Genomic DNA, 27548 nt, shown 5'->3' with positions numbered 1-27548 from the left:
CTCATGACACCTTCTCTCCATCTACCTGATGATCCTGAGGAGCATTAGGATCTTCTTGTTTACAGTCCTGTGGAAGAAGAGGACAGGGACATCTCTGTGGTGTTGTCCTCTTACTGGATAGAACTGGAGGAAACACATACAGAGACTGAATTCATTCTTTTCAAATAGATATAGGCCGAGTGTATTTAGTCCTGTCTATTACCTGGTGATGTGAGGGGCTGGGGAACCTCCATTATGACATTCTTGTACAGATCTCTGTGTCCTTCTAAATACTCCCACTCCTCCATGGAGAAATAGATGGAGACATCCTGACACCTTATAGGAACCTGACACATACAATGATACTGTCATCCCCCGATCCCTTCATAGCATTACTGTATAATGTCCCAGCATTCCCAGCAGTGTCACCTCTCCAGTCAGCAGCTCAATCATCTTATAGGTGAGTTCTAGGATCTTCTGGTCATTGATGTTCTCATGTATCAGGGGGTGAGGTGGAGGCCCCGTGATTGGGCTCAGGGTTCTTCCGCATCCCTCAGACACAGGGTCCTGACTGCATTCACTAGAGGTCTTCTTCACTACTGTGTAATTCTGGTTATGGAGAGATACATTAATAAATCTCACTACAGACATTTCCAGAGTCCTCACCTCTCCAGTTCTGTCCATCTGTTTTTCCTATAGATAAGAATGATGTAATGGGATGTCATCAGGATCTCTCACCTCTCCAGTAAGCCGGAAGAGGATCTCTAGGGTGAGGTGTAATATTTTCTCTGCCTTCTTTTCTCTGTCCATATCCATCTTTGATGGGTAAATCAGGAAAATTCTCTTATGTAGAAGATCTTCACTGAGAGGATCCGATATTGTAGATATCTGAATGAGAAGATGAGCCGATGTAACATCATAAAATCCTGTGTAATAATACAATTACTGGAGATAATAAGGGAAACATATGAGATTTATTATTTTACACTATTTTATTTTCTTCTTTACATATACTAATAAAACCTATATATTTAGGCCACAGACAACAAGCAGTTTCCTCCTCGGAGTCGGCAGCTGAACACGTTTCTCATAGACTCATCTTCCATAACGCTAATTCTCGTCTCATTTACCGACACTGGAATCGGCATTAGCAATACTGCAGGAGATATTCATTACATGTGACAGGAGAAATAACTACTTCATGATGAGGACGACATCTTCATCTTCTACTACGGCTCTAGAAGCATATTTGTCCAGAGTCCGTCACTGACTCCATCCCCACCGGCCGTCTATATGAAGGTTTCCCGTCTTCACCGGACTGTAATCTTCAATCATGTTAGATCTCAGCTCTGATTCACACACAGAAGTTTGAGGCTTTTATAAAAGCTTTTATGTAAGAACATCAAGACAGAAGTTATTTGCTGCCAATGTCTCCATGTAATCTTCCATATATTACATGAAAAACACCAAAAAAGTGTGAAAATATTCCTAAAATAATTATAATGAAGTGTTGAGGCACCAAATAGAAAGTTTTTACCCAGTATATGAACACATTGAACCAATGTTACAACTTCCACTATATTAAATCTTCAGGGTGACTATTTATAATCAAGACAATGGAATGAAGAAAATCAGCACTCACCCCTTTTGGAAGATACTTCAGTCCTTTCTAATTTATTTGATTCAGGACAATGACAAAAAGTGCAACAGTGCTAGCAGTGTGGCGGCAGGTGCAGTAATTTCGAAAAAAAAAAGATATGACGGACAAACGTTTTGGACTTCTACTGGTCCGTGTTCATCTGGTCTAAGAAAATGGACCAGTAGAAGGACTGAAGCATCTTCTAAAAGGGGTGAGTGCTGACTTTCTCCATTCCGTTATCTTGATTACAAAAATAAAATTGAGGATGGTGGTACTGTGGGAACATTATACGGTGTGTGGGGGCCAGAAAGGGGCTCCGTACTATGAAAGTAATAAATGTGTCATGATCCAGACCGGGTTTTGAATCCTGTCTTCCCCTCTTCCGGTCTGGTCATGTCTGATTGTACTATTAATCTCATTCCAGGTGCTAAATTGCCCAATGCCCGTCTGTACAATCTTTCCGGCCCGGAACGTACCGCTATGAAAGAGTATGTCTCAGAAAGTTTACTTAAAGGTCACATCCATCCCTCTGTCTCTCCTGTGGCTGCTGGATTCTTTTTTGAAAAAAAAAAAAAAAAAGATGGTGGTTTACGTCCTTGCCTCAATTTTCGGGAACTAAATAAAATTACGGTGAGAAATAACTACCGCCTCCCGTTTTATCCCTGATCTTTACAACCAATTATCTGGGGCTAAATGGTATTCCAATTTGGACCTCAGGGGAGCGTATAATCTTATTGGTATTGGTAGGGGGATGAGTGGAAAATAGCATTCCTCATCTCTGAGGGTTTGTTTGAAAATTTGGTCATGCCCTTTGGTCTCACGAATGTGCCACCAGTTTTTCAGAATTTCATTAATGATGCATTTTCTGACTTCACTGGATGCTTTATGGTGGTATTTTTAGATGAAATTCTTGTATTTTCATCTGACAAAGAATCTCACATGGGTCATTTACGTGCAGTTCTTCAGAGGTTACGGGAGAACTCTCTGTTCGCTAAACCTGAGAAGTGATAATTTTTTGTCCAAGAGGTGTTCTTTCTTGGGGTCATCCTGTCTGCCAAGGGGTTTCGTATGGACCTTGGAAAGGTACAGGCCATTGTTGATTGGGTGCAACACAGATACCTTAAAGGTCTTCAGCATTTCTTGGGTTTTGCCAATTACTATTTCAAATTTATTAAGAGGTTGTCTCAGGTTGTCAAGCCTCTCACTGATCTCACTCGTAAGGGGGCTGATCTTAAAGACTGGTCACCCTCGGCAGTTGCAGCCTTTTCTACATTGAAAAAATGTTTTATGTCTGCTCCTGTATTTGTCCAGCCCGATCCGTCTGAACCATTCATTGTTGAGGTGGACACATCAGAGGTGGGAGTGGGGGCGGTGCTGTCTCAGGGACCGATCACTTTGACTAATTTAAAACTTTGAGCTTTTTTCCTCCAAGAAATTTTCTCCTGCTGAGAGAAATTACAATGTCAGGAATCGGGAGTTATTAGCCATAAAACTGGCTTATGAAGTATGGAGGCACTTTTTGGAGGGGGCTATTTAACGGATCACGGTGATTATAGACCAAAAGAACTTGTCGTACATTGAGTCTGCCAAACGTTTGACCCCTAGACGGGCAAGGTGGTCGCTTTTTTTTTCACGTTTTTATTTTTTCATCACCTTTTTGGCCAAGTTCCAAGAATGCCAAGGCTGATGCCTTATCTCGCAGCTTGGATCTGATATCATCTCCCGAACCTCCTTACTCCATTCTTCAGCATGGGGTGGTCGTTGCTGGGGTGTCCTCTGAATTGGAGCGGGATATTCATGAGGCTCAGTGTTTTGCTCCTCCGTCATTGCCTGATAACAAGCTCTTCGCTCCTGTTAAGTATCGGTTGAGGGTGCTCCGGGAGTTCCTCGACGCTGCTTTCTGTGGGCACCCTGGAGTCTTGGCCACCCGGAGAGCTATTGCTAGACTGTTCTTGTGTTCCTCCATGTCTTCTGACATCACCATGTTTGTGTCTGCTTGTGCTACATGTGCAGGTGTTAAAGTCTCCATAACAGGCCGGGGAACTGGTACCATTGCCAATTCCGGGTAGACCTTGGACTCATTTGTCCATGGATTTTATCACTGATCTCCCTCCTTCCAATGGCAAAACTGTGGTCTGGGTAGTGGTTGACAGATTTAATAAACAGGCGCATTATGTACCTTTGGCAGGACTGACTAACGCTGAAACACTAAGTTGTTTATTGAGCACGTTGTGTGGTTGCATGGCGTGCCTCTGAATTTGGTGTCTGATAGAGGGGTGCAATTTGTATACAAATTCTGGAGGGCATTTTGTAAGAGATTGGATATTAGCTTGACCTTCTCCTCAGCCTACCATCCTGAAACCACTTGTCAGACCTAGAGGACCAACCAGTCACTTGAAAAGATATTGCGGTGTCTTGCCACATCTCAGCAGGAGGATTGGTGTTCCTCGTTGCCCGTGGCTGAATTTACATTTAATAATCAGGTTAATCAGTGCAGCGGCACTTCTCCGTTTTTCTTTAACTACGGTTTTCACCCCCATTTTGGTGAATTTTCCAGGTTGGATTCGGGGTGTCCAGGGTCTGATTCGGCGGTTCAATGGGTGGGGGAGGTGTGGAGGGAGGTCCGGAAGAACATTGGGGTGGCTCAGAGCAAACAGAAAACATTTTGCTGATAAGCGTCTATCTGTAGGACCTAAATTTCTGTTCCCCAATGTGTTCCATAAGTTCCTTCTTATGTCATTTGTACCTTCCTCTGCATGGTCTCCATCTCCTCCGCCTCCTGTCACTGTGGAAGATCAAAATTGAATGGATGGTTGATTATCGCATGGTTTGCAGTTCACTTCTGTACTTGGTATATTGGAGGGGTTACGGTCCTGAGAATCGATCTTGGGTCTGGGAGCGATCAGTCCAAGCTGATCGGTTGGCTCAGGCTTTTCATGCATTTTATCTTGGGAAACCTGGGGGTCCGGTGGCACCCCCTTGAGAGGAGGGTACTGTCATGATCCAGACCGGGTTCTGAGTCCTGTCTTCCCCTCTCCCGGTCATGTCAGGAGATAACTTTTCTCTGCCTCGTTCTGGTGTCAGGTCTGCTATTTCTCTGCGCTGCATCCTGCAGGCAGTGTCAGTTATATTTTCTGCCTATGGCGTGAGTAGATAAGGTCTCTTTCACACACCAGTTTTTGCCTTCAGTCACAATCCGTCTTTTTTTAAAAAAAAACGGATCCAGTGAATGATGCCACTGGATCCGTTTTTTTCTCATAGACTTGTATTGGCGACGGATTGCGACGGATGACCGTCGGTTTCATCCGTCGTTTGACGGATCCGTCGTAAATTCTTTGTCCGTCGGCCGGACACAATGGACAAAGTAACAATTTTTGTGTACGTCAAAAAGTCCGACAGCGACGGATCCAGAGCCGTCCGTCGTTGGCTATAATGGAAGTCTACGGGCGCAGGATCCGTCGCTGTCCGTCAAAAGACAGAATCCAGCTATGGATTCCGTTGTTTAAAACTGAGCATGCCCGGAATAATTTCTCTCTTTAATTTAACCCCTACAGCTGCTTTTTCCATTCTGGCACAAAAAAAATCTCTCTTTCTCGCTCTCTCTAGAATTCTGTTCCTTTAAAACTCTTACAGCTGCTGCTTCAATGGATCCGTGAAAAACACAGATCCGGTGCATCAGTTTTTTACAATCAGCACAGGATCCACTTTGACGGATTGTGACTGATTTTAAAAAATTGATGTGTGAAAGAGGCCTAACTCTGGTGATACCATGATTTGTCCTGTTGTGCTTAGCTGACTTTGCCCATGTCTGTTTCTTCCTCTCTTCCCGCCCCAACTCAGATTAACCCCCCTGAATGTCACCCTATCATGGGGGTGAGTGGGAAAATTGTGTTGGAATTGATGTACCCACTGCTGGATAAGGGTGATCACCTCTACATTGATAACTTTCACACCAGCATCCCCCTCTTCAAGACTCTCTCTGCCAGAGGTACAGTTGCCTGTGGCGCCATGCGAAAAAAATCAGAGAGGCCTGACTAAGCCACTAATTGGGCAAACGCAGAGAAAAAGTAAAAGCCGAATCCAATGCAGCGACAACATGCTGGTTGTCAAGTATAAGTGTAACAAGCACGCCGTGTTACACGGTTCAGATAGGGGCGGGACAGGTCTCATGAATTCTTTGGAACTCTGGGGTACCCGTTACTCAGGGCAACCATGTACTGCAGCTTCCTTAGGCACAAGATGAGTCGACCTGTTCACACAGATACAATTGATAGAGTCCTCATGAACAGTGTAGTTTAATGTCACAGCTCATTATTATTATTATACATTTAGATAGCGCCATTTATTCCATGGCGTTTTACATATGAAAGGGAGAAATATAGACAAGTACAATAAACATGTGTAAGACAAGGGACACTCAAGTACAGAATTAGAGAGGAACCTGCCCATGAGGGCTCACAGTCTACAGGATACACTAGGAGAGGGTAGAGCTGGTCGTGCGGTGGTTCAGAAAAGTGGGGATCATTGCAGGCTGTAGGCTTTCAGAACAGGTGGGTCTTCAGGTTCTTCTTGAAGGTTTCCATTGTTGGTGAGAGTCTTATGTGTTGTGGCAGAGAGTTCCGGAGTATGGGGGAAGCACGGGAGAAGTCTTGTATTCGGTTGTGCGAAGAAGAGAGAAGGGGCGAGTAGAGAAGGAGCTCTTGAGAGGATCGAAGGTTGCGTGCGGGTAAGTACTGGGAGAGCCCATCCAGTACAATTCAAGTCTCTTAAGTACAAGCTTTATAACCAGTACAGTTGCTTCTTAGAGGCACATTGACGAACAGTCTCTTTTGATAGCACAGTTCATCACAGATCAAGACTCTTTACAAAGGCACAGCAGTCCACAGCATTCCTTCTAGCACAGTGTAATGGAGGAGGGGGGAGGGTTTGCTGAGGCAGATTATCCCTGTAACGCAACTTCTTCCTGTCCTTATCTTCCTGATCCTGACAGACTTTCTCAACTAAACGTATAGGATATAGGATTCCATTACAGAGTGGAGTTGGGCTATGCCCCTAAGGTTCACTTGCCTGAACTTTTGTGAGAGAGAGATCACACACCATTCATCCCTTTGGATGCCAGAACAGTAAACAATTTTCCCATAATTTATCTGGGGCTTTGATAATCACTCCCTATCTCCTGTGACTGTATTAACCCCTCTAGTTGCTGGATGCTTTTGAACCACAGCATTTAGCACTACTTCTGCATGTCACACTCTTCCCTTCTTTTTGAATGTCGTCCTGGACATTTGCCTCAATTGATCGATCTGACCAATTCTAAGACAGTGGTGGGAGTCATGTCACTTCATATACATATCTGTTATGAACGGGTAGCCGAGGAGGAAATAAAAAACAACAAAAGCTAAGTCTCAGAAAACCAAAGAGGTTGGTAACTATGCAGACTGCAGACCCCTGATCCTAACACGCAGCTAGCAGCAGTCGTGGAGCGTTCCTATGGTGGTCCTAGACGCCTCGTCACAACCGGAGAAACTAAATAAGCCTAAAGCAGGAAAAGGGGAAAACTAACTGCCCCAGAGCAGACCCCAAAGAAGAGACAGCCCCCCACATGTATTGACGGTGAAAAAAGATGAAAACACAAACAAAGGCAGGAAAATAGGCTGAGCAAACGATGGGGCCAGACTAACTAGAAAGGACAGGAAAGGAAAGACACTGTCTGCAGTCTGCCAAAAAACCCTACAAAATGTCCAACACAACTGATAGCAAAATTAACCCTGAAGTCACTAGACTTCTCCCACTATATCAGCACTCTGAAATATTCTGAGACAGAGCAAAAAGAGGCCAATCTAATAAGGGACAAAAAAAGGCAATTTGGCAAATAAGAGTGGAAATTCAGCACAGCCCAGCCGGGCTGGCTGACCACACAAAAAACTGAAAAGACCAACAAGAGCAAGTGTGAACATTAGCAAAAAACAAACTTATCTTTAGAAGACTGGAACAGAGCTGAGTCCTAGACCTGAGAAACAGACTGAATCACCAGCAACAGGATAGGGCGTCGGCTGTCTTATATCCAGTCTGATACTCCAGAGATTCAATCACTATCTTCCTCACAGGTGGCAGATCACTACCACTCAAACAACCTCACCACCTCCCGTCACCACCAGAGGGAGAACGGAAGGGGAACTCTCAACTGGTGGAGCAGAAAATGAGCTCATAACACATATCGGCATAACATTCATAAACATTAATAACAACCTATTTTTATGAGATTTTACTTGTAGGACTCCTGTAAGAAATAAACAACTAAATCAAACAGCATCTCTTCAGCTGGAAGTTATCGTATGTCTTCAACCAACTCTCTCTCACTAGGCCTTAACAGTTCTTCGTTTCCACAAAGTCTTTTAAGGAAAATCAGAGCGATAAAACAAGTTTGTCCACCAGGCAACGTCTTCTATACTGCCTCTTGGTGGTGAATACCACTCAACTGGGCTTACCTGGTCCGTGGGCAGAGACACCTGTGACAGTCCTTGGGACTCGACTCAGTTTACCAAGTGTCTCATACGTCAGCATCACAGGCCTCCTCATTTCTCGAATAGACATCCTACTGGTGGGTTGTTCCTCAGATACCACAGGTTCGGTTGCAGGAGTTTCTTCCGCCACACTCATTTACTTCCTCAGATGCTCTTGGAACTGCCTCTGTAAGTTCCTATACTTCTGAATTATCTGTTTCCACACAGTCCAGTAATACTCCTCCTGAGTGTCGATTGGTCTCTGCAATGATTGGTGTTTGATCATCAGAACTGAATTGACTTCATCTGAACTCCTTAGTACAAACTCTGGAGCCTCGGGACTTAGTTCACTCTCCTGAGGATAGTACATCCCTCTCCTTGCTGGTCCGAGAGATACAACAATGTGGTCTTCTTCATCGGAACTCTCAAGGTCACTATCCACCTCCGGAGCTTTTGTCTGTGGCAGTCCCTTAGTCGATCTCGGGACTTGTAGTGGGAGATAATCACAGGGTAGTAGTAAATTCCGATGGACTATTCTGGTTTTCTTGTCCCCCATTTCCAATCAGCTTTCATACACTGGACAGTCATTGGCTTTCCTCCTTACAACCACATACTGTACACCTTGTCTTCCTAGTACGAATGAAGTTTTCCTGGACCACCTTTTTCAATTATGTTCTTGACGAGCACCCGACTTTCTGGTGTTTGTTCTGCTACATACCATTTTCAATCAAAGTACAACTTACTCTTGCTCTGCTCTTGGGTAGCCACTTTGGACGCTATGTTGTTTGCCTCTGTCATCCGTTCTCTCTATTTCTGAATGTACTCCGGATAAGTTTTATAAGTCTCTGACACTGGACTGACAGACATGATGTCGATTGGCAGTCTTGGCGATCGTCCATACAATAGGAAGAAAGGTGAGTAACCCGTTGCCTCGCTCTTGGTACAGTTACAGGCGTGTACCACTTTTGACAGAGAACTCTTCCAGTCTCTCTTTTCATCAGCTGTTAAAGTATGCAACATTAATAATAATAATAATAAATTTTATTTTTATAGCGCCGACATATTCCGCAGCACTTTACATTTCAGAGGGGATTTGTACAGACAATAGACATTACAGCATAACAATAATCACATACAGTAGATTATAACAAATAACAAGAGGAGTGAGGGCCCTGCTCGCAAGCTTACAGTCTATGAGGAAAGAGGGAGACACGAACATTGACAATATTGTCCAGTTAAAACATTCCACTTGTCCATTACCATCTGCGTGATAGGGTGTTGTATGGGATCTCCGAATTCTACAGTACTTTCCTAACTTTGGAAAGAGCTGGTTCTCAAATTCTCTTCCTTGGTCATGGTGTAACCTCATAGGGAACCCAAACTTCAAAACAAAATCATTGAAGATCTTCTCTGCCGCTGTTCGACCAGATTTATTGGTGGTGGCATATGCTTGAGCAAATCGAGTAAAATGGTCCATCACCACTAAGATGTATTCATAACCTCCCTTGCACATCTCGAGATTTAAAAAGTCTATTGAGACCATCTCAAACGGTGACATAGTCTGGATGTGGCGCATAGGTGCCCGGGTTGATGTGTTGGGATATTTATCTTTCAGACAACCAGACTCCCTGGTCACATACCTCTCAATATCTCTCTGCATGTACGGCCAGAAGAAATGTTCACGGATCAGATTTGTTGTTCATTCCACTCGCAGGTGTCCCATGTTTTCATGGAGTTCTTTGAAGACCAACATAAGGTACACTCTGGGTAACACCAACTGCCGTTTTTGTTCTCCTTTATGATACAGGATACAGTCTTCACTGAGGTAGAGCTTTGACCACTCTAACTAAAACCAATACTGCTGGTGACTCATTATCTCTCTCGTTTACTTGGAAAATGATTTTGGTCCACATAAGGAAGTACTCTGCCAATTATCTGATCTCCCTGTTGTGCTCTATGGATTGTTCCTTTTGGTAATTGCTGAATGGACAGGGGGTGATCTCGTTCTTTCACTTTTACAGTGGTTTCCACCATCAACGGACAACACAATGGTGTCTACCTCTTGATGAGATTGTACTGCTTGGGTAGTGCTCTCAATACCTTCCAGACTGACTTCCTCTGAGCAGTCTTGCTTGCACTCCTCAGGCTCTAGTGGCATTCTCGACAATCCGTCAGCATCTGCATTGCATTTCCCTGGCCTGTACTTAATACTGAAATTAAAGTCAGCTAGTTCAGCTATCCATCTCTTATCCATTGCATTCAGTTTGACTGTAGTGAGAACATAGGTCAAGGGGTTATTGTCCGTGTAAACCTCAAACTCTTTGCTGTAATAGAGATGATTATTATTATTATTATTTATATAGCACCATTAATTCCATGGTGCTGTACATGAGAAGGGGGGGTTATATACAAAGTTATAGATATCGCTCACAGTAAACAAATTTGCAATAACAGACTGGTACAGAGGGGAAAGAACCCTGCCCTTGTGGACTTACATTCTATGGGATAGTGGGGAAAAGACAGAAGGTTGGGGGTGCAGCAGCTCTGGTGGTTTACAGGCGAAAGCTCGGCTGGTGGTGAGGCGGCAGAATGTTTATTGCAGGCTGTAAGCTTTCCTGAAAAGATGGGTTTTAATGTTACGTTTGAAGGATCTGAGGGTGGTGGATAATCGGACATGTTGAGGCATGGAATTCCAGAGGTTAGGGGATAATCAAGAGAATTCTTGGAGGTGGTTGTGTGAGGAACGAATAAGTGTGGAGGAGAGTAGGAGGTCTTGAGAGTATCGAAGATTATGTGAGGGAAGATATAAGGAGATTAGTTCAGAGATATAGGGAGGGGATAGGTTGTGGATGGCTTTGTAGTTCAGTGTTAGTAGTTTGAACTGGATTTGTTGGGAAAATTGGGAGCCAGTGTAGGGATTTGCAGAGGCGAGAGATGGGAGTAGCGAGGAGAGAGGTGGATTAGTCAGGCAGCAGAGTTGAGGACAGACTGGAGTGGTGCAAGAGAGTTAGCAGGGAGGCCACAAAGGAGAGTGTTGCAGTAGTCAAGGCGGGAGATGATGAGGGCATGTACAAGAGTTTTAGTAGATTGAGGGCTGAAGAAGGGATGAATTCTGGAAATATTTTTGAGTTGGAGGCAACAGGAGGTGGCATGAGTTTGAACATGTGGTTTGAAGGACAGGGCAGAGTCAAGAGTTACTCCGAGGCAGCAGATTTCAGGTGCGGGAGAGAGTGTGATGCCGTTTACTATAATAGACAGATCGGGTAGAGAAGATACGTGAGATGGAGGAAGGATAATGAGTTCAGTTTTGTCTACATTGAGTTTTAGGAAGCGAGAGGTGAAAAAGGAGGATATGGCTGATAGACACTCTGGGATTCAGGACAGCAGAGAGGTGACATCTGGACCAGAGAGGTAGATCTGAGTGTCGTCCGCATACAGGTGGTAATTTCTCTCGGCGTTTGTCAATGTTCTGGAACCGTAACCGATAACTCTCAATTTCACATCTTGATGCTGATAAAGGGCAGCTCCCAGTCCAACTTGAGAAGCGTCGAAATCAAGAACAAATGGCAAGTTGAAATCAGGATATCCCAATATGGGTGGTTTTACCAGGTATTCCACTAGTTCTTCCAATGCCTCCTGGTTGTCTGATTTCCAGAGAATGGGCTGCTGGGACAAAACGGCATTGTTTCTCTTAAGTCCGGTCTTGCCCGTGTTTTTCGTTTTCTCCATGGGTGTTGTTGACTCTGTTGCCCCCCCCCCCCCCCCCCAAGAGGAAATAAAGTGGGGCGGCAATCCTGTAGATGCTCCAGATAATATATAAGTACGATAGCAGGAAAGGAATCCTATGATCTGCCTCACCTCCCTGACAGTAGAGGGCCGCTTGTCTTTTAAGGCCAGTTTCAGAGTGATTTCTGAAGGGTTCATGGTATATCCTTCTCAGGACGCAATACTCCCTAGAAAGCGGAATTGCCTTTTGAACATGCTGAAGTTTGGTCCTCACATGTTCTACATGCTCACAAAAGGTTTTGCTGTGTACCATATTGTCATCCAAGTACGGATGGCAGATTTCATCCCTCAATCCTTCTAAACATGTCTCCATGCTCCTTTGGAATTCTGCTGGAGCTGGACTGAGCCCAAGCGGTATGCGGATCCACTTATATAGTCCCCATGGTGTGATGAAGCAGCCCAAGATTAATTTTATATTTAAAGCTGATAAGAAAAGAGACACACCGTGCTATGCTGGGAAATAAAAAAATATATAATATATAGCTGAGTACTCACTTGCTGGTGTATGAAAAAACACGTGATGGTGGATGTATAGCAGTATCCTGAGATTATTCACCTTGTCATAGACGTATATTGCTTCTCATTTGGATGCCAAAACTGCTAAGTATATAATATAGGGTTAAATAGGAGTGAGCTTGTTGTATTTCAAAACAAATTGAGGCGCACTAGAAGTATACAAGCATATATTTACAGAACAATATACAAGTATGCAGTCAGGAGTGTAGTTCAAAGGATAGGGTATAGATAGTTTGCAATTACTGTGTTATGTAGCATGTGCCCACAGGGAGGTGCTGATGGATCACAGGTCCAAATCTTACTTACAGGCTTTCCTGGCTGCGTCAGCTAACGTATCCTCCGGCCATTAGAAAAAAATGCAGTACAAAATGTGGGTCTGCCTTATATTTCCTAGGCTGTTCTCTCCCACACTCTGCTGCCACCCCTGGGCTTGGCTGCCTCCCTCCTCCCATGTCTGAGAATAAGATTTTCTGTCCAGAATCATGAATGACCCACAACTTTGCACCCGAAGCTCCGAATGGGCCAGCTGCACCGCCACTGGGCTCCACCGGATTTTATCTGTGCATTATGTGCTCGGCTGGTCTCAGAAATATTGCATTCTGTTATTATAGGTCATTTTCTAGATTCAATACCTCATAGCCTTGCTGTGACCTGTGGTGCCTGATGAAAGCATGAAGGAACAATGGGAACCAGCTGGCTGTAGCAGATTTCACACCATTGTGTTAAGAGCTTCAAAGAGTTTCCTCCTGGCTTTTTAATTAAAGTTAAACACTGCATGGCTTTTAATGGCCTTGGGGGATGCAAGGGTGGGGCACATTTCAGGAGGGGAGAGACCAGCACTTCATCCCTCACACCTCCCCGCTTTAGAGGGCATCATATTCCTGGGTGCCACGAGCACACTCCCGCAATCTGTCCTTGCTGAGATAGCCCATCAGCATTGCTATGGTCGCAGCCCCTTTTGTGGCAAATGGAGAAGTGGTACTGCTGGAGCTCCAGGCTCCAATGCAGCAATCTCCCATTCATCCCGGAGACCGTGTGAAACCAGCAGAGAGGGTTGTGGTCCATCTATACAATGAAGGGATGCCCGTACAAGTATGTTTGCAGATGCTGCAGGGCCCACATATTTGCCAGGCACTCCTTTTCCATCATGGAGTAGGCCACCTCTCTCGGCAATATCTTCCTGCTCAGGTACAGGATGGGATGCTCCTGGTCCGCTGCATTGACCTGGCTGAGCACGGCACCAAGGCTAAAGTCACTGGCATCGGTCTGTACTACAAATGGCCACGCAAAGTCAGCATCTTGTAGTACTGGGGAGCTGGAGACAGCGGTCTTGAGCGCCTGAAAAGCCGTCTTGCAAGTGACTGACCAGTCTACCGTGAGAGGCAGCTTCTTCTTGGTGAGGTCCGTCAGGGGCTTGGCCAGGGTGCTATAGTGTGGAACCAAACTTCTATAGTTCCCATCTGTCCTGAGGAAGGACATCACCTGGTTGTTGGCCCTGGGGGTGGGCCACGATGCGATGGCATCCACCTTCCTGGGTTCTGGCTTCAGAACCCCCCACCTACCTGGTGATCCAGGTAGAGAACATCCCTCATGCCCAGCTGGCACTTTTCCAGCTTGATGGTCAAACCAGCCCAGTGGAGTCACCTAAGCACCTGCATCAGATGCTCTAGGTGATCCTCACATGTGGGACTGAAGATGGCAATATCTTCCAGGTACGCAGCCACATAGCCTTCAAGTTCCTGGAGCAGCGTGTTGACCATCAGCTGAAAAGTGGCAGGGGCATTCTTCATGCCGAATGGCATCACGGTGGACTCATACAGTCGAAACAGGGTGATAAAGGCAGAGCACTCCTGGGCCTCGTGGGTCAGAGGGATCTGCCATTATCCCCAGCTCAGATCCATGACGATCAGGTACTTAGCCCCAGGCAAATGATCAAGCAGGTCATCAACGCGTGGCATAGGGAATGCATCGGTGACCTTGACAGTGTTCAGCCCCCAGTAGTCCACGCAGAACCGGGTTCAGTCCTTTTTGGGGACGAGGACTACTGGCGATGCCTATGCGTTGTTGGATGCTTGGATCACCCCAGCTTCAGTATCTCATCAATCTCTTGGTGCATCTGCTGCAGCACCTCGAGAGAGACCAATATGCTGACCACCGGATAAGGGGGTGATCCCCAGTGTCCACGTGATGGACAGCCAACTCGGTCCTTCCGGGAAGGCTGCTGAACAGCTTCCGGAAGGGGCACAGAGTATCCGCTAGCTGGGACCGTTGGTCCTCGGTGAGCTGGTGGCCAAACTCTACGTCCTCAATGGATCCACCCTCCTTGGCATGGGTTAGCAGATCCAGGAGGGTCACATGATCAGAGTGTATGGACCTGAATGGTTCAGAGTGCTAGTTCCTGGAAGGTCTGTGTTGGAAGGTCCCAGGTGGGGATGGACTTCCTGAAGAGCAGGCAGAGAGACCTTGGACCTGGTGGCCTGGGTGTTGGACGAACGTCCTGAATAGCACCTGGACAGGCCACATGTGTGTGCAGAGCCAGGGAAGGCCCTGCATTGAGGAAGATGCTGTCTTGTTGAGGACCTTGGACTGGCGAGAAGTAAGCCTGTGGAGCAGGAGCTCCTGAAAGGTAACCCTGGGTATGGGGAAGGAACTATGAGCACTGACAAAGGTCACTTACTGAAATGTGCGGTCACCCGTTGGCTGGAGAGAGTCAGGTGTGACAAGTGAATGCATTGTAAAGCCATATGTGATGAAGTAATGGACTATGTTTAAGCCAGTGATGTGCAACATGGCTTATGGTGCGGGTTATGACGTTTTAAATAAACGGTATGGACTGTTTGTGTGAAAATTCATGCCTGTCTACGTTAATCCGCTGCCAAGTGAGTTTTCCCCAGCACACACAGTAAGCACTATCTTACAATACGTACAGCCATACATACATGCAGCCATACATCTATACAATGCATAGGAAAATTTTTTTAAAAAAAGCTTAGACTTACCTTCTCTCCTCTTCCAGGAAGTGCTGCATCCTGTTCAGGGCAGAGCAGTGTGACTATCTTCCTGCTGTGCACCGAACAGGTCGGCAGTGAGCTGTGATCGCAGCTTGTACTGGAATACTAATTACAGGCTGCAATCACCCTCTCCGCTGCAGATACTCACCCTGAACCCTTGGGTCCCGGCAGCTCCTGTCATTGCACACATTTAGTACTATGTGCGATGACAGAGGAAAATACAGCCCACAGCACATGCTGCGGGCTACAATAAATTGGCAGCTATCTCCTACCACAGCTGTGACCTGAACAGCCCAGGGGCATGTCCAGGTCACAGTTAAGAGGCAGGAGAAGCGGCCTCAATGGAAGAGATGCGGTCAGATTCTGACTGCAGTCTCTTATGCCCATGGCTGCCGTAAAGTGAGGTGTGCAAGTGTCGTGCCCAGACACATGCCCCCACTAATGAAAATGGCAGCCTCCAGTGGCAAAAGTAAAAGTCAATAATTAAAAACTGTTAAAGTAGTTAATTTAATTTGTATTAAAAATAATTGATTATATAATCAATAATTATTAGTACAGAAATTAAAATCACAGCACCTTCCCTTTAAACAGTGGACACATACTGCACTCTGATTTGATGAACGGCACGCCTCACAAGCCAGATATCTTCTGTTTTCGAACCCACTCTTGGGTCTGAGAGCTACAGATCCTGGCCTGGAACAAATCAACTCTTTCCCTCCATCAGCTCAGCTCGCAGTTTTCCTATTACTTCTTCCCAGTCAGCTCTGGCTGTCCTCCCTTTTGTTGGTTGTTTAAGGTTCTCTCTCAGCCGTGGTACTGAAGACTCTTCATCATGATTCCGGGCACTAAGAATGTTAAGGCGGACGCCTTTTCTAGGAGTTTCTTTGCGGATTCTCTTGATGTGACCGAGCCTACTACCATTCTAAATGAGGGTGCAGTTCTTTCCGCCATCTCACCCGATTTGAGACGTGCCCTGGAGGAATTTCAGGAGGACAAACCTGAGCGATGCCCTATGGGAAAATTGTATGTCCCTGACCAGTGGAGGAGAAGAGTAATGTCTGAAATTCATTGCTCTACGTTAGCTGGTCATCCAGGTATTTTTGGTACCAGAGATTTGGTGAGTTGGTCTTTTTGGTGGCCTGCCTTATCTCGTGATGTCAGGAATTTTGTGCAGTCCTGTGGGACTCGTTCTCGGTCCAAGCCCTGTTCTCATTCTAGTGGTTTGTTGATGCCTCTGCCGGTGCCCAGGAGGCCATGGACCCATATCTCAATGGATATTATTTCTGATCTCCCTGTCTCTCAGAGAATGACTGTTATCTGGGTGAACTGTGATAGATTTTCTAAGAAGATCCATCTTGTACCACTCCCAAAGTTGCCATCTTCTGAGTTGATGCCCTTGTTTTTACAACAGGTGGTTCGTTTGCACGGAATTTCTGAGAACATTGTGTCGGACAGAGGAGTCCAGTTTGTTTCCAGATTTTGGAGAGCTTTTTGTTCCAAACTGGGAATTCCGTTATCTTTCTCCTCTGCATTTCATCCTCAGACCAATGGGCAAACTGAGAGGACAAACCAGACGTTGTAATCCTATTTGAAATGTTTCATATCTGCTGATCAAGATGACTGGGTCTTATTTTTGCCCTTGGCCGAATTCGCACTAAACAATGGGGCTAGTTCTGCCACTTTGATGTCTCCTTTTTTCTGTAACTTTGGGTTTCATGCTTGATTTTCTTCGGGGCAGGTGGAAGCTTTGGCCTGCCCAAGTGTGGATTCTGTGGTAGAGAGAATGCAGCAGATTTGGGACCAAGTAGTGGATGAGTTGTCCCACTCTCAGGAAAAGGCCCAACGGTTTTCCAACTGGCATAGGACCATTGGTCCCCGGTTTAAAGTGGGTGATATGGTTTAGTTGTCCTCAAAAAAATATTCCTATGAAGGTTGCATCTCCAAAATTCAAGCCAAGGTTCATTGGACCTTATAAGATTTTGGAAATCCTTAACCCCGTTTCTTTCCGTTTGGCTCTTCCAGTTACATTTAAGATTCATAACGTTTTTCATAAATCTTTGTTGAAAAGGTTTGTGGGGCCAGAAGTTCCCATGGCAGCACCCCCTGACCCTGTATTGGTTGAGGGTAATTTGGAGTATGAGGTAGGTTCTCGTCTAGCTAGACAGACTCCAGTACATGGTCAAGTGGAAAGGTTATGGCCAGGAGGATAATTCTTGGGTCTCTGCTTCTGTCATTCATGCCAAGAGATTGGTTCGTGCATTTCACCGGGCCCATCCTGATCGGCCTGGTGGCGTTGATGAGGGTTCGGTGACCCCTCAAGTGTGGGGTACTGTTGTGAATTCTCTGATCTGACTTCTGGGTCGGGAGTCCCTCTGGTGGTTACTGCGGGTAGTGGAGCTGGACGGGTTGACAGAAGTCTGCCACCTGATGACGATGATTGGAAAACAGGGGTTACTGACTGGGAGGATATAAGTGAGCAGGCTTCGCTCAGTTGTTGATAGTGATTAGTTTCTTCCTATGCCACTTGAGGTCTGCTGTCTCCTGCCTGATCCTGAATTTTTCAGTTAAGTTGTTCATTTGCTAATCCTTTGCATCTGATCTGGTTTTGCCTCTTTCTGCCTTGTTTTGCTGGTCCAGCGTGCTCCCTGCTGGGGATGTTCTGGACCCCGCTCCATATGTTACAGCTTGTGTCAGTTTGTTCAGTCCCCTGTTATATTAGTCTCTTTTGCTTTGCTGCCAGTTCACACCAGAATGCTGATATAGTGGGGAGAGGTCCTGAGACCTCAGTGTTTTCTGTACATCAGACATGTTGGATTTTTTAAAGTTTTTGCGTGATGGCAGACATTATCTTTCCTTTCCTATCCTATCTAGACAGTTTGGGCCCCATCATTTGCTCAGTCTATTTTCTGCCTGTGTTTGTGCCTCATCTTGTCTCACCGACAATATATATTTGGGGGCTATTTCTTTGGGGTTCCACTCCGGGGCAATTTAGCTTTCACCTTTCTTGCTTTAGGCTTAATTTGTTCTCCAGCTGTGCTGAGACGTCTAGGGCATCGTAGGTACACTTCATGGCCACTGTTAGTTGTGCTGTTAGGATCAGAGGTCTGTAATCTGCTAAGTGACCAACCTTTCTGGTTTCCTGGTGGCCTAGCCTTTTCCTGCCATCCTCCTCGGTGACCTATTCATAACAGTTCGCTCTCTGACTCCAAACTAGCTGCCTCAATCATTTTTTCAAATAGGACTTCGTCCAGAATGCCAGGATCTTCTAGGTAGTGTTTCAGCTGTAACTTAATATATTTGCTGATTAAGCCCATTCCCAACGATCTCAAGAACTTCTGGACTAGCCCATTATCTCCTCCGCCCTTACATCTCTGGATGCGAACAACAGTCTATTCTTAAGTTCAATCGCTCTGAACAAGAAACTTTAGGGTGATTGATTATTGTTCTCTGAGATGTTAATGAGTCAGTGGAACAATTATGAAGTACTCTCTTCTTTATAGTGCCCTTTTAAAGAGAATCTCCAACTGTGGTAGGGAAAATTGACTTTTCATCTCTAGCATACTGCGGAGGTTCAGTCCTGGGTTGATCACTTTCACCACCCCTCAATGATCTTATCTGGCTGGTAGCCTTCCAATAATCCCACCCCCCTGCTTCCTCTCTCTGGAGCACTTTGGAATGCCAGCTCCATCAGCTCCATCTGCAAAAAGCTCCATGTGATCCACAATCTATTTACTTCCCGCAACCTTTCCTTCATGGACCTCACTGAGACCTGGCTGACACCCCCTGACACGGCCTCCACTGCTGCACTGAGTTACAGTGGCCTCCAATTTACCCACACTCCTTGCTCTGGCAGCAGAAATGGCGGAGGAGTGGATTTTCTTCTTTCAAAAAACTGTTCCTTCATCCCTATCCAATCCCCACCCTCCCTTATCTTCCCTTCTTTTGAGGTTCACTCTGCCCGTATCTACTCTCCCTCTAATCTCCAAATGGCTGTCAAATACCGACCACCAGGCTCAGACACTGCCTTCATTGACCAATTCGCCACCTGGCTTCTTCACTTTCTCTCGGCTGACATCCCCACCATCATCATGGGTGACTTTAATATCCCTACTGACACCCGCCAGCCAGCAGCCTCCAAACTCCTCATCTTTTGGATTTACTCAGTGGTCCTCCACAGCCACCCATACAGATGGACATACACTAGACCTCATCTTCACCCGCCTCTGTTCCCTATCTAATCTCACAACCTCTCCCTTCCCCCTGTCTGACCACCATCTACTCACCTTCTCATCCTTGTCCTCCTCACCCACCCCCCATGTCCAGCCACTAGCACATCCTCACAGAAACCTCGCACACCTAGACATTCACAGACTCTCAGACTCTCTTCTACCTCTGTCCTCTATATCTTCACTCCACGACACGGACAGCTCCACCGCTTTGTATAATGCCACCCTCACATTAGCTATAGACTCAGTCACCCCTCTCATGCATGGCAAAGTGAGACAATCAAAAGGCAACCCTGGCACAACAATCTCACCAAAAAACTTCGACAAGCATCCAGGGTCGTGGAGCGGCATTGGAAGAAAACACACCTGCCAGATGACTTCACTGCTTTCAAACAAGCTACACTTGCCTTCAAATTAGCCTTCACCTCTGTTAAACAGACCTATTTAACAAACCTTGTATCTTCATTATCCTACAACCCAAAGCAACTGTTCAGCACATTCAACTCTCTCCTCCGCCAACCACTGCCACCTCCAACTCCCCTCATCTCTGCCAAGGACTTTGCCACCTACTTCAAAAATAAGATCGACCAAACAAGGCAAACCTTTATTGTTCCACCACCCCAACCACTCCATATACCAGATCTCTCCCCTTCCCTAATAACCTCCCTCTCCAACATCACTGAAGGAGAGCTTATTCACCTCCTTTTCAAATCACATCTCACCACCTGTGCACTTGACCCCATCCCTTCCCACCTGCTCCACAACCTCACTAAGACGCTCATTCCAGCCCTATTATCCCCATTATCCCATATAATGTAAGTTCGCAAGGACAGGGTCCTCTCGCCTCTGTACCAGTCTGTCATCGTAAATTTGTTTACTGTAAACGATATCTATAACTTTTTAACCCCTTCTTATGTACAGCACCATGGAATTAATGGTGCTATATAAATAATAATAATAATAAACCTGCATCGATCTGTTGCAACAAGTTCGTATAAGACAGTATCTCTTTCTGCTTACACTCTCAAATCTGTCCAAAGATTTTGAACTTTTTCCTTATGGCGATTTGTGGTGATGAAGAGTAACTGTTTTCCTGATTTATCAAACCCAAGCAGTTTAAAGGTTCTGTCAGAGTCTGTCACACATTCAGAGGGTTCGGTAGATTTCTGCAGGGTTTTTGTTTAGGCTTTGAATTGTTCTTTCAATTCCTGTAGTTCTGTCTGAGGAAGGAGAATATCGCTCTTGGTAATTGGTGCTGTGGCGCCCCTGAGGCTCGGTCGCCACAGAGGTAATGCACCTTCTCCTAAGGTGTAGTACCCCACCATCCAGGTAAGGTGGGAACTCCTTGCTACACTCCAACACCCGCATCCCACACACAGGATAGTTCAGCAGAGCCACATTGCAGCTTCAGGCTCAGGGTAGCAGAGCACCCTTCGTAGAACCCTGCTTCGTAACACGAGATGTGCTGGGAGGTGGGTGTAGTTAGTATAAAAGAAGGGGAAAGTGTAGGATTGAGAGATCAGTCAGTCAGTCAATCGAAGGTCAGTCTGCAGAGAGGGCAGGCGGAGTAGGAGAGGACAGTCACTCGGTGAAGAGTGAGGATCCCTGGGAGAAGGGATGGAGGAAGGAGTGCTGCAACTGCCTCAGTGACCTGAGCCAGCTGGCACGGAAAGGAAAGGAAGGACAAGAGACGTAGACCTGAAACTGCAGCTTCCATTAGAACGAAGGATAAGCACGGAACAAAGGAGAACGGAACAGAGAGGACGTGGGTTAGAGAGAGAGAACCCAGCCTATAGGTTCCAGCGCAAGGCCGGGGCTTGGTCTCTGAGCTTGTACGAACGCTTATGGTTCTGCAGCAGACACCGGTGGAGTAGTTGGCTGTAAATGCACTACTCTCATCTAAGACTTGGGACACAACAGCAACTGAATAGAGAGCCGGGATCCAGGAGGTCCCCGAGCAGGCTACAGCTGTCTGTCATACAAGTAGAGTTCTAGGAACATCTGAAGAGAGGCATTCCAGGGTAACTAAGTACTGGAGTGCTTCGCACTAAAGGCGCATTGGAGGAGTCGTTCAGAAAGGCACACATTGGCGGAGTGTTGGCATGGAGAATCCTATCTAGCCTGGAGGTTGACCGAGTCTCTAACCTGGAGGACACGGCACAGAGGCAGGCACAGGGGTGCACTACAGACTGAGAGTAAAGCCTTGGAACTACAACCTCTGGTGTCCTCCATTCATTCTGCGACGACACACTCAGCCCTGCTACACCTGGGCACCAGCACCTACACTGCCCTGGGACTACAGCTCCACCTGTGGGGAGCTTTACCATCTATGCTGCACACACCATCAGTCCCAGCAGATCTGCACACAGCGTTGGCTTAACATCTTATTTGCCGAACACCACAGGTGGCGTCACAAACTATTCCTATAAGTCATTCACCACCACCACCCATTTTATTGGGCGCCCAGGGCCACGGACCGGGTCACCGCCGCTGTGACACATCCCCCTGACACCGGCCCGGTACCGAGTACCCCGCTTGCCCTGGGAGGGCGACCCAGTGCTACCCCTCCATCTTCTAACTTCAACCCGGGTAGAAACTGTGTTAGCTCCTGGAGGAACATGCCCGTGACATCTTCAGCTTCTTTCTCCTCCAACTCATCCATCTCTGTAATGGTGGCTACAAGTTGTCTGTGGGAGCCTGCTTTAGAGATCAATTCTTCTGACATCTTTATATGTTCTGCTACTGTTCTCAATTCTTCACATGTTAACTGAAGAAGCAGTTCACTGATTCTGTCCATTTGTATTTCCACATCCATTGCTGCTAGTGAGCTTTCTTTAGGGTTGGTCCCCTTTAACTAGTGTAGCAGAGTTGAGTTGAGGTGCTGTGCTCATTTAGGGCTAGTCCCCTTTAAAGGGAACCTGTCACCTCGTTTTTCCGCAATAAGCTGCAGCCACTGCCTTTCATTGTTTATCTACAGCATTCTATAATGCTGTAGATAAGCCCCGAATTTAACCTGAAATATAAGAAAAACAAGTTTTACTATACTCACCCAGGGGCAGTCCGGTCCGATGGGTGTCGCAAGTCCGGGTCCGGCGCCTCCCATCTCCTTGCGATGTTGTCATCTTCCTTGCTTCGTCTTGTGGCTCCCTGTTGAGGGCAGAGCAAAATACTGCAGTGCGCAGGCGCTGGGAAAGGTCAGAAGGGCCCAGCGCCTGCGCACTACAATACTTTGCTCTGCCCTCAACAGGGCAGATCAGTATGCCTGCGCAGGAGCCACAACATGAGGCAAGAAAGATGACGACTGTTATGATGAGTCACCGAAGGAGGAAAAAACAAAATACCAGCTAAGTCCAGAAAAACCAGAGAGGTTGGCAGCTATCGGATTGCAGACCCCTGAACCTATCCACAACAACTAGCAGTAGCCGTGGGGGGTTCCTACGGTGCCCTAGACCCCTCGATCACAGCCGGAGAACTATATAGCCTAAAGACAGAAAGGGGAAAAACTAAACTGCCCCAGAGCAGACCCCAAAGCAATAGGCAGCCCCCAACATATAATGACGGTGAAGCAAGATGAAAACACTAACACAGATAGAAAGATAGGTTGAGCAAATGATGGGGCCCAAGCTAACTACATAGGACAGGATAGGAAAGCTGCTGTCTGCCATCCGCAAAAACCCTATCAAAATGAGCCAACCGACTGATAGGAAAAACAGGCCCTGAAGTCGCTAGGCTTTAAAAGACTATATCAGCACTCAGGTGTATTCTGAAGACAGAGCAAAATATCAACAGATCAGAGACAAAAATGGAGTTCAGCTCACCCCCGGCCGGGGATGGCAGAACTCCCAAAAAACAAGGAAAAACCAAAACAAAACTGAAGAGTACAAAGAAGAGCATAAAAACTTAGCTTTGAGATGCAGGAATCAGACTGGTCTCCAAGAATCCAGGAGGAAAATCACCAGCCAGGAAGAAGGGCGTCGGCAGCCTTATATCCAGTCCTCAATTCCAGCCACCCAGTCATCATCTAGCTGCCCAGGTGTTTGGTAATCAGCCTCACTACCTTCCTTCACTAGAGGAGGTAGTTCATCAGACCTCAATGGTGAAGGGAAAATTGAACTCACAACAGACGACATCGCAAGCAGAAAGGAGATGCCCGACCCGAACTTGCGACACCAATCGGACCGGACCACCCCCGGGTGAGTATAATAAAACTTGTTTTTCTTTTCTTTCAGGTTAGATTTGAGGTTTATCTACAACATTATAGAATGCTGTAGATAAGCCACGAAAGGCAGTGGCCACAGATTATTGCGGAAAAATGAGGTGACAGGTTCCCTTTAAGTGGTATAGCAGAGTTAAGTTGAGGTACTGTGCTGTTGTATTTTCCAGTCACTTTGCCTCTTTTCCCTCTACATGCTAATTCCCACTCAGAATTCCCAGACGGGCCATCAATGTTACGAGCACGCCGCTAGGTTCAGATATGGGCGGGAAAGGTCTCATGAATTCTTTGGAACTCTGGGGGACCTGTTACTCAGGGCGACCATGTACTGCAGCTTGTCAGGCACAAGATGTATCCACTTGCTGACACAGATACAATAGAGTCCTCATGAACAATGTAGTTTTATGTCACAGCACATTCAGTATAATTCAAAGTCTCTTAAGCACAGGCTTTATAAACAATACAGCTGCTTCTTAGAGGCACATTGACTACCAGTCTCTTTTGATATCTCAGTTCAGCACAGATCAAGACTCTTTACAAAGGCACAGCAGTCCACAGCATTCCTTCTAGCACAGTGTAATGGAGGAGGGTTTGCTGAGGGAGATTAATCTCTGTAACACAACTTCTTCCAGTCCTTATCTTCCTGCTCCTGATAGACTTTCTCAACTAGCAGTACAGGGGATAGTCCAACAAAAGGGATGTCCTTATCTTCACCACCATACACTGTGACAACAGCTCCCTTGTCACTGTTGGTGGTACCACAACACAATCCCAAAGCCAGATTGTAACTTGGATTACAATCAGTACAAGGAGGGTGTAGATCTCTCAGATCAGGTCCTCAAACCCTACAATGCCATGCAAAAAGCCCAAGTATGGTACAAAAAATTAGCTGTGCGCATTGTATAGATGACACCGTACAATGTTTTTGTGCTGTTCTGATCTGCCAGCAATACGGGGACCTTCCTTCAGTCTCAGGAGCTAGTCATCAAGGCCATAATGTTTGGATCTCAGGAAGGTGATGGTTGCAGTACTTCTGAAACTGATAGTGCCCGTATTGTCCCAGGTCAACATTTTACAGGACTGGTTCCCCAAACTGTGAAGAAAGGAAGATCACTAAAGCAGAGGGGAATCTGAAAGGACACAACATACCAATGTGAAACCTGCCCTAAGATACCTGATCTTTGAGTTCAGGATTTATCAGAACCTGCCAGGCAAACACTCACCAGGGGTCTGAGCAATCCAAGCTGTGGGAGGTCAGAGTCACAGATGCCTCAGGACAGATAGCAGCTCCCACGCTGTCCAGGAACTGAGGGCAGCAACTGCTGTGCCGCGGTGCAGGCAGAGAAGCTGGGAGAGTGAGTAGAATGCAGGAACAGGACCTGTGATCACGTGACTGCAGGTCATGAGGGAAGGTGGTGGGGCATAGCGCAATGCTGCCAGAGGAGATAGTGGAGCACACAGCAAATACCCGAGGAGGGTAACGGTAATTACGGGAAAACAGAGAGGGAAGGGCACAAGGGAAGTATAGGCAAAGCAAGCCGGGGTCAGGTAAGCCTGGTCAGATGAGGAAGTTCCGAATCAGAAGACAAGTAGAAAAGTCCTAGGACACATCCAAAGTCAGAAACCAGAGAAGCAGATGAGGTACAGAATCAGGAGGCAAAATCACAACAGGGAACAAACCAGGTCAAAATCAAACATACAGAAGAGGACTCATGCACAAAGGCACTGACACACGGGGTTCGACGTACTCAGCTGAGGGCAAAATTATTACTTACGAGTTACGACACCTAGATCCACAAAGAGGCTATAAAAAGCCTCGCTGAAACCAAAGGAAGGCTCCCAAGATTAACCCCAGCAGCTTCAGACCTAAGCATCCCAGGCAAACCATGACAGGATTGCTTCAAAGCATACCACATGTCCACAAATAAATAAAATTAGTTTTTACCCTGTTGACACAGCACACTTTTATAATCTGATGTACTCCACACATATACATCTTACACATAACATCACATTATAAATTCATACACTAGTAAAACTAAAAACATTATAATAACTGCTATAAAACTATGCTTCTAGATAAAAAAATTCCTTGAGGGGTGTAGTTTCCAACATGGGGTTGCTTATGGAGTATTGCCACTGTTTAGGCACAACACGGGCTCCTCAAGTGCGACATGTCACCCGCAGACCATTCCATCAATGTCTGAATTCCAAAACATCACACCTTCCCTTCCTAGCCCTGCCTTGCGCCCAAACAATGGTTTTCCCCCACGTAGGGGTGTTGGCATACTCAGGAGAAATTGCACAACTTTTGTGATCCATTTTCTCTTATTATCCTTGTTAAAATAAAAAAAAAAAATCACAGCTAAAAGATCATTTATGTGGAGCAAAACGTGATTTTTTATTTTCATGGCTCTACATTATAAACATCTGTGAAGGACTTGGAGGTTGAAAGTGCTCACCGCACATCTAGATAAGTTCCTTGAGGGGTCTAGATTCCAAAATGGGGTCAATTATGGGGGATTTTTGTTTAGGCACATCAGGGGCTTTTCAAATGTGACATGGTGTCCGCTCTCAATCCCATCCAATTTTGTGCTCTAAAAGTCAAACCATGTTCCTTCCTTTCTGAGCCCTGCCATGCATCCAAACAGTGGTTTTCCCCCACATATGGAGCATCATCTAAGGCTGGTTTCACATTTGCGTTAAAACAACGCTGCGCCCTGCGTCGTTAAGCCCCGCCCCGAGCCGGCTCCCTGCCCGCCCCATCCGGGATCACCGCCTACTTTCGCATTTGCACGCATGCGATCGGCGCACCCTATCTTTAGCATAGGGTGCGCAGATCATGCGCTGCCAGTGTGAAAGTAGCATGCTGCGCACTTTTGATGGTGCTCCGTGCGCGCCGAAATGCAACATGCTGCATTCCGGCGCGCACGGCGCACCGTCAAAAGTGCGCAGCACGCTACTTTCACACTGGCAGCGCATGATCTGCGCACCCTATGCTAAATATAGGGTGCGCCGATCGCATGCGTGCAAATGCGAAAGTAGGCGGTGATCCCGGATGGGGCGGGCAGGGAGCCGGCTCGGGGCGGGGCTTAACGACGCAGGGGGCAGCGTTGTTTTAACGCAAATGTGAAACCAGCCATACTCAGGAGAAATTGCACAACTTTTGTGGTCCATTTTCTCCTGTTACCCTTTTGAAAATAAAAAAAAATGGTGCTAAAAGTTCATTTTTGTGACTAAAAAGTGAAATGCTCATTTTTGCCTTCCACGTTTCTTTGGTTCTTGAAGGATTAATAAACTTCTTGAATGTGGTTCTGAGCACCTTGAGGGGAGCAGGTTTTAGAATGGTGTCACTTTTGGGTATTTTCTGTCAGATAGACCACTCAAAGTCTCTTCAAATGTGAGGTGGTCTAAAAAAAATGTTTTGTAAATTTGTTGTAAAAATGAGAAATCGTCGGTCAACTTTTAACCCTTAGGGTAAGTTCACACTGGGCACTTTTGCTGCTTTTTTTTTCTGCAGCAAAACCTGATCTTCTTGGCAGGAAAAAGCTGCCGTAAAAACGCAGGTTTAGGTGCCTTTTTGGTGCAGATTTGGTGCATTTTTGGTGTCTCTTTGCCCATGCTAATATCCATGACTTTTCTGCAGGAAAAATGCTGCTAATAATGATACCTGCG

The 27548-nt window shown here is 46.2% G+C and overlaps 1 protein-coding gene across 2 annotated transcripts in view; it reads right to left on the bottom strand.

Moving 5' to 3' along the window:
• Positions 1–12528, bottom strand: part of LOC141094161 (uncharacterized) — a 30617-nt gene extending 18089 nt beyond the window's left edge. For both annotated transcript variants that reach the window (XM_073579911.1, XM_073579912.1), the window contains exons 1-5: positions 12403–12528; positions 718–867; positions 409–588; positions 203–326; positions 26–123 (exon numbers count right to left, since the gene is read on the bottom strand). In XM_073579911.1, the coding sequence (XP_073436012.1) occupies positions 26–123; positions 203–326; positions 409–588; positions 718–795 (480 nt within the window). In that variant the 5' untranslated portion in view covers positions 796–867; positions 12403–12528. The remainder of the gene's footprint in view (positions 1–25; positions 124–202; positions 327–408; positions 589–717; positions 868–12402) is intronic.
• Between the last annotated feature and the right edge of the window lie 15020 nt (positions 12529–27548).

Source organism: Dendrobates tinctorius, unplaced genomic scaffold (genome assembly GCF_039654945.1).
Source record: "Dendrobates tinctorius isolate UK_male_01 unplaced genomic scaffold, ASM3965494v1 ptg000063l, whole genome shotgun sequence".
Classification (NCBI taxonomy): domain Eukaryota; kingdom Metazoa; phylum Chordata; class Amphibia; order Anura; family Dendrobatidae; genus Dendrobates; species Dendrobates tinctorius.
This window is presented reverse-complemented; position numbering and strand designations above follow the sequence as displayed.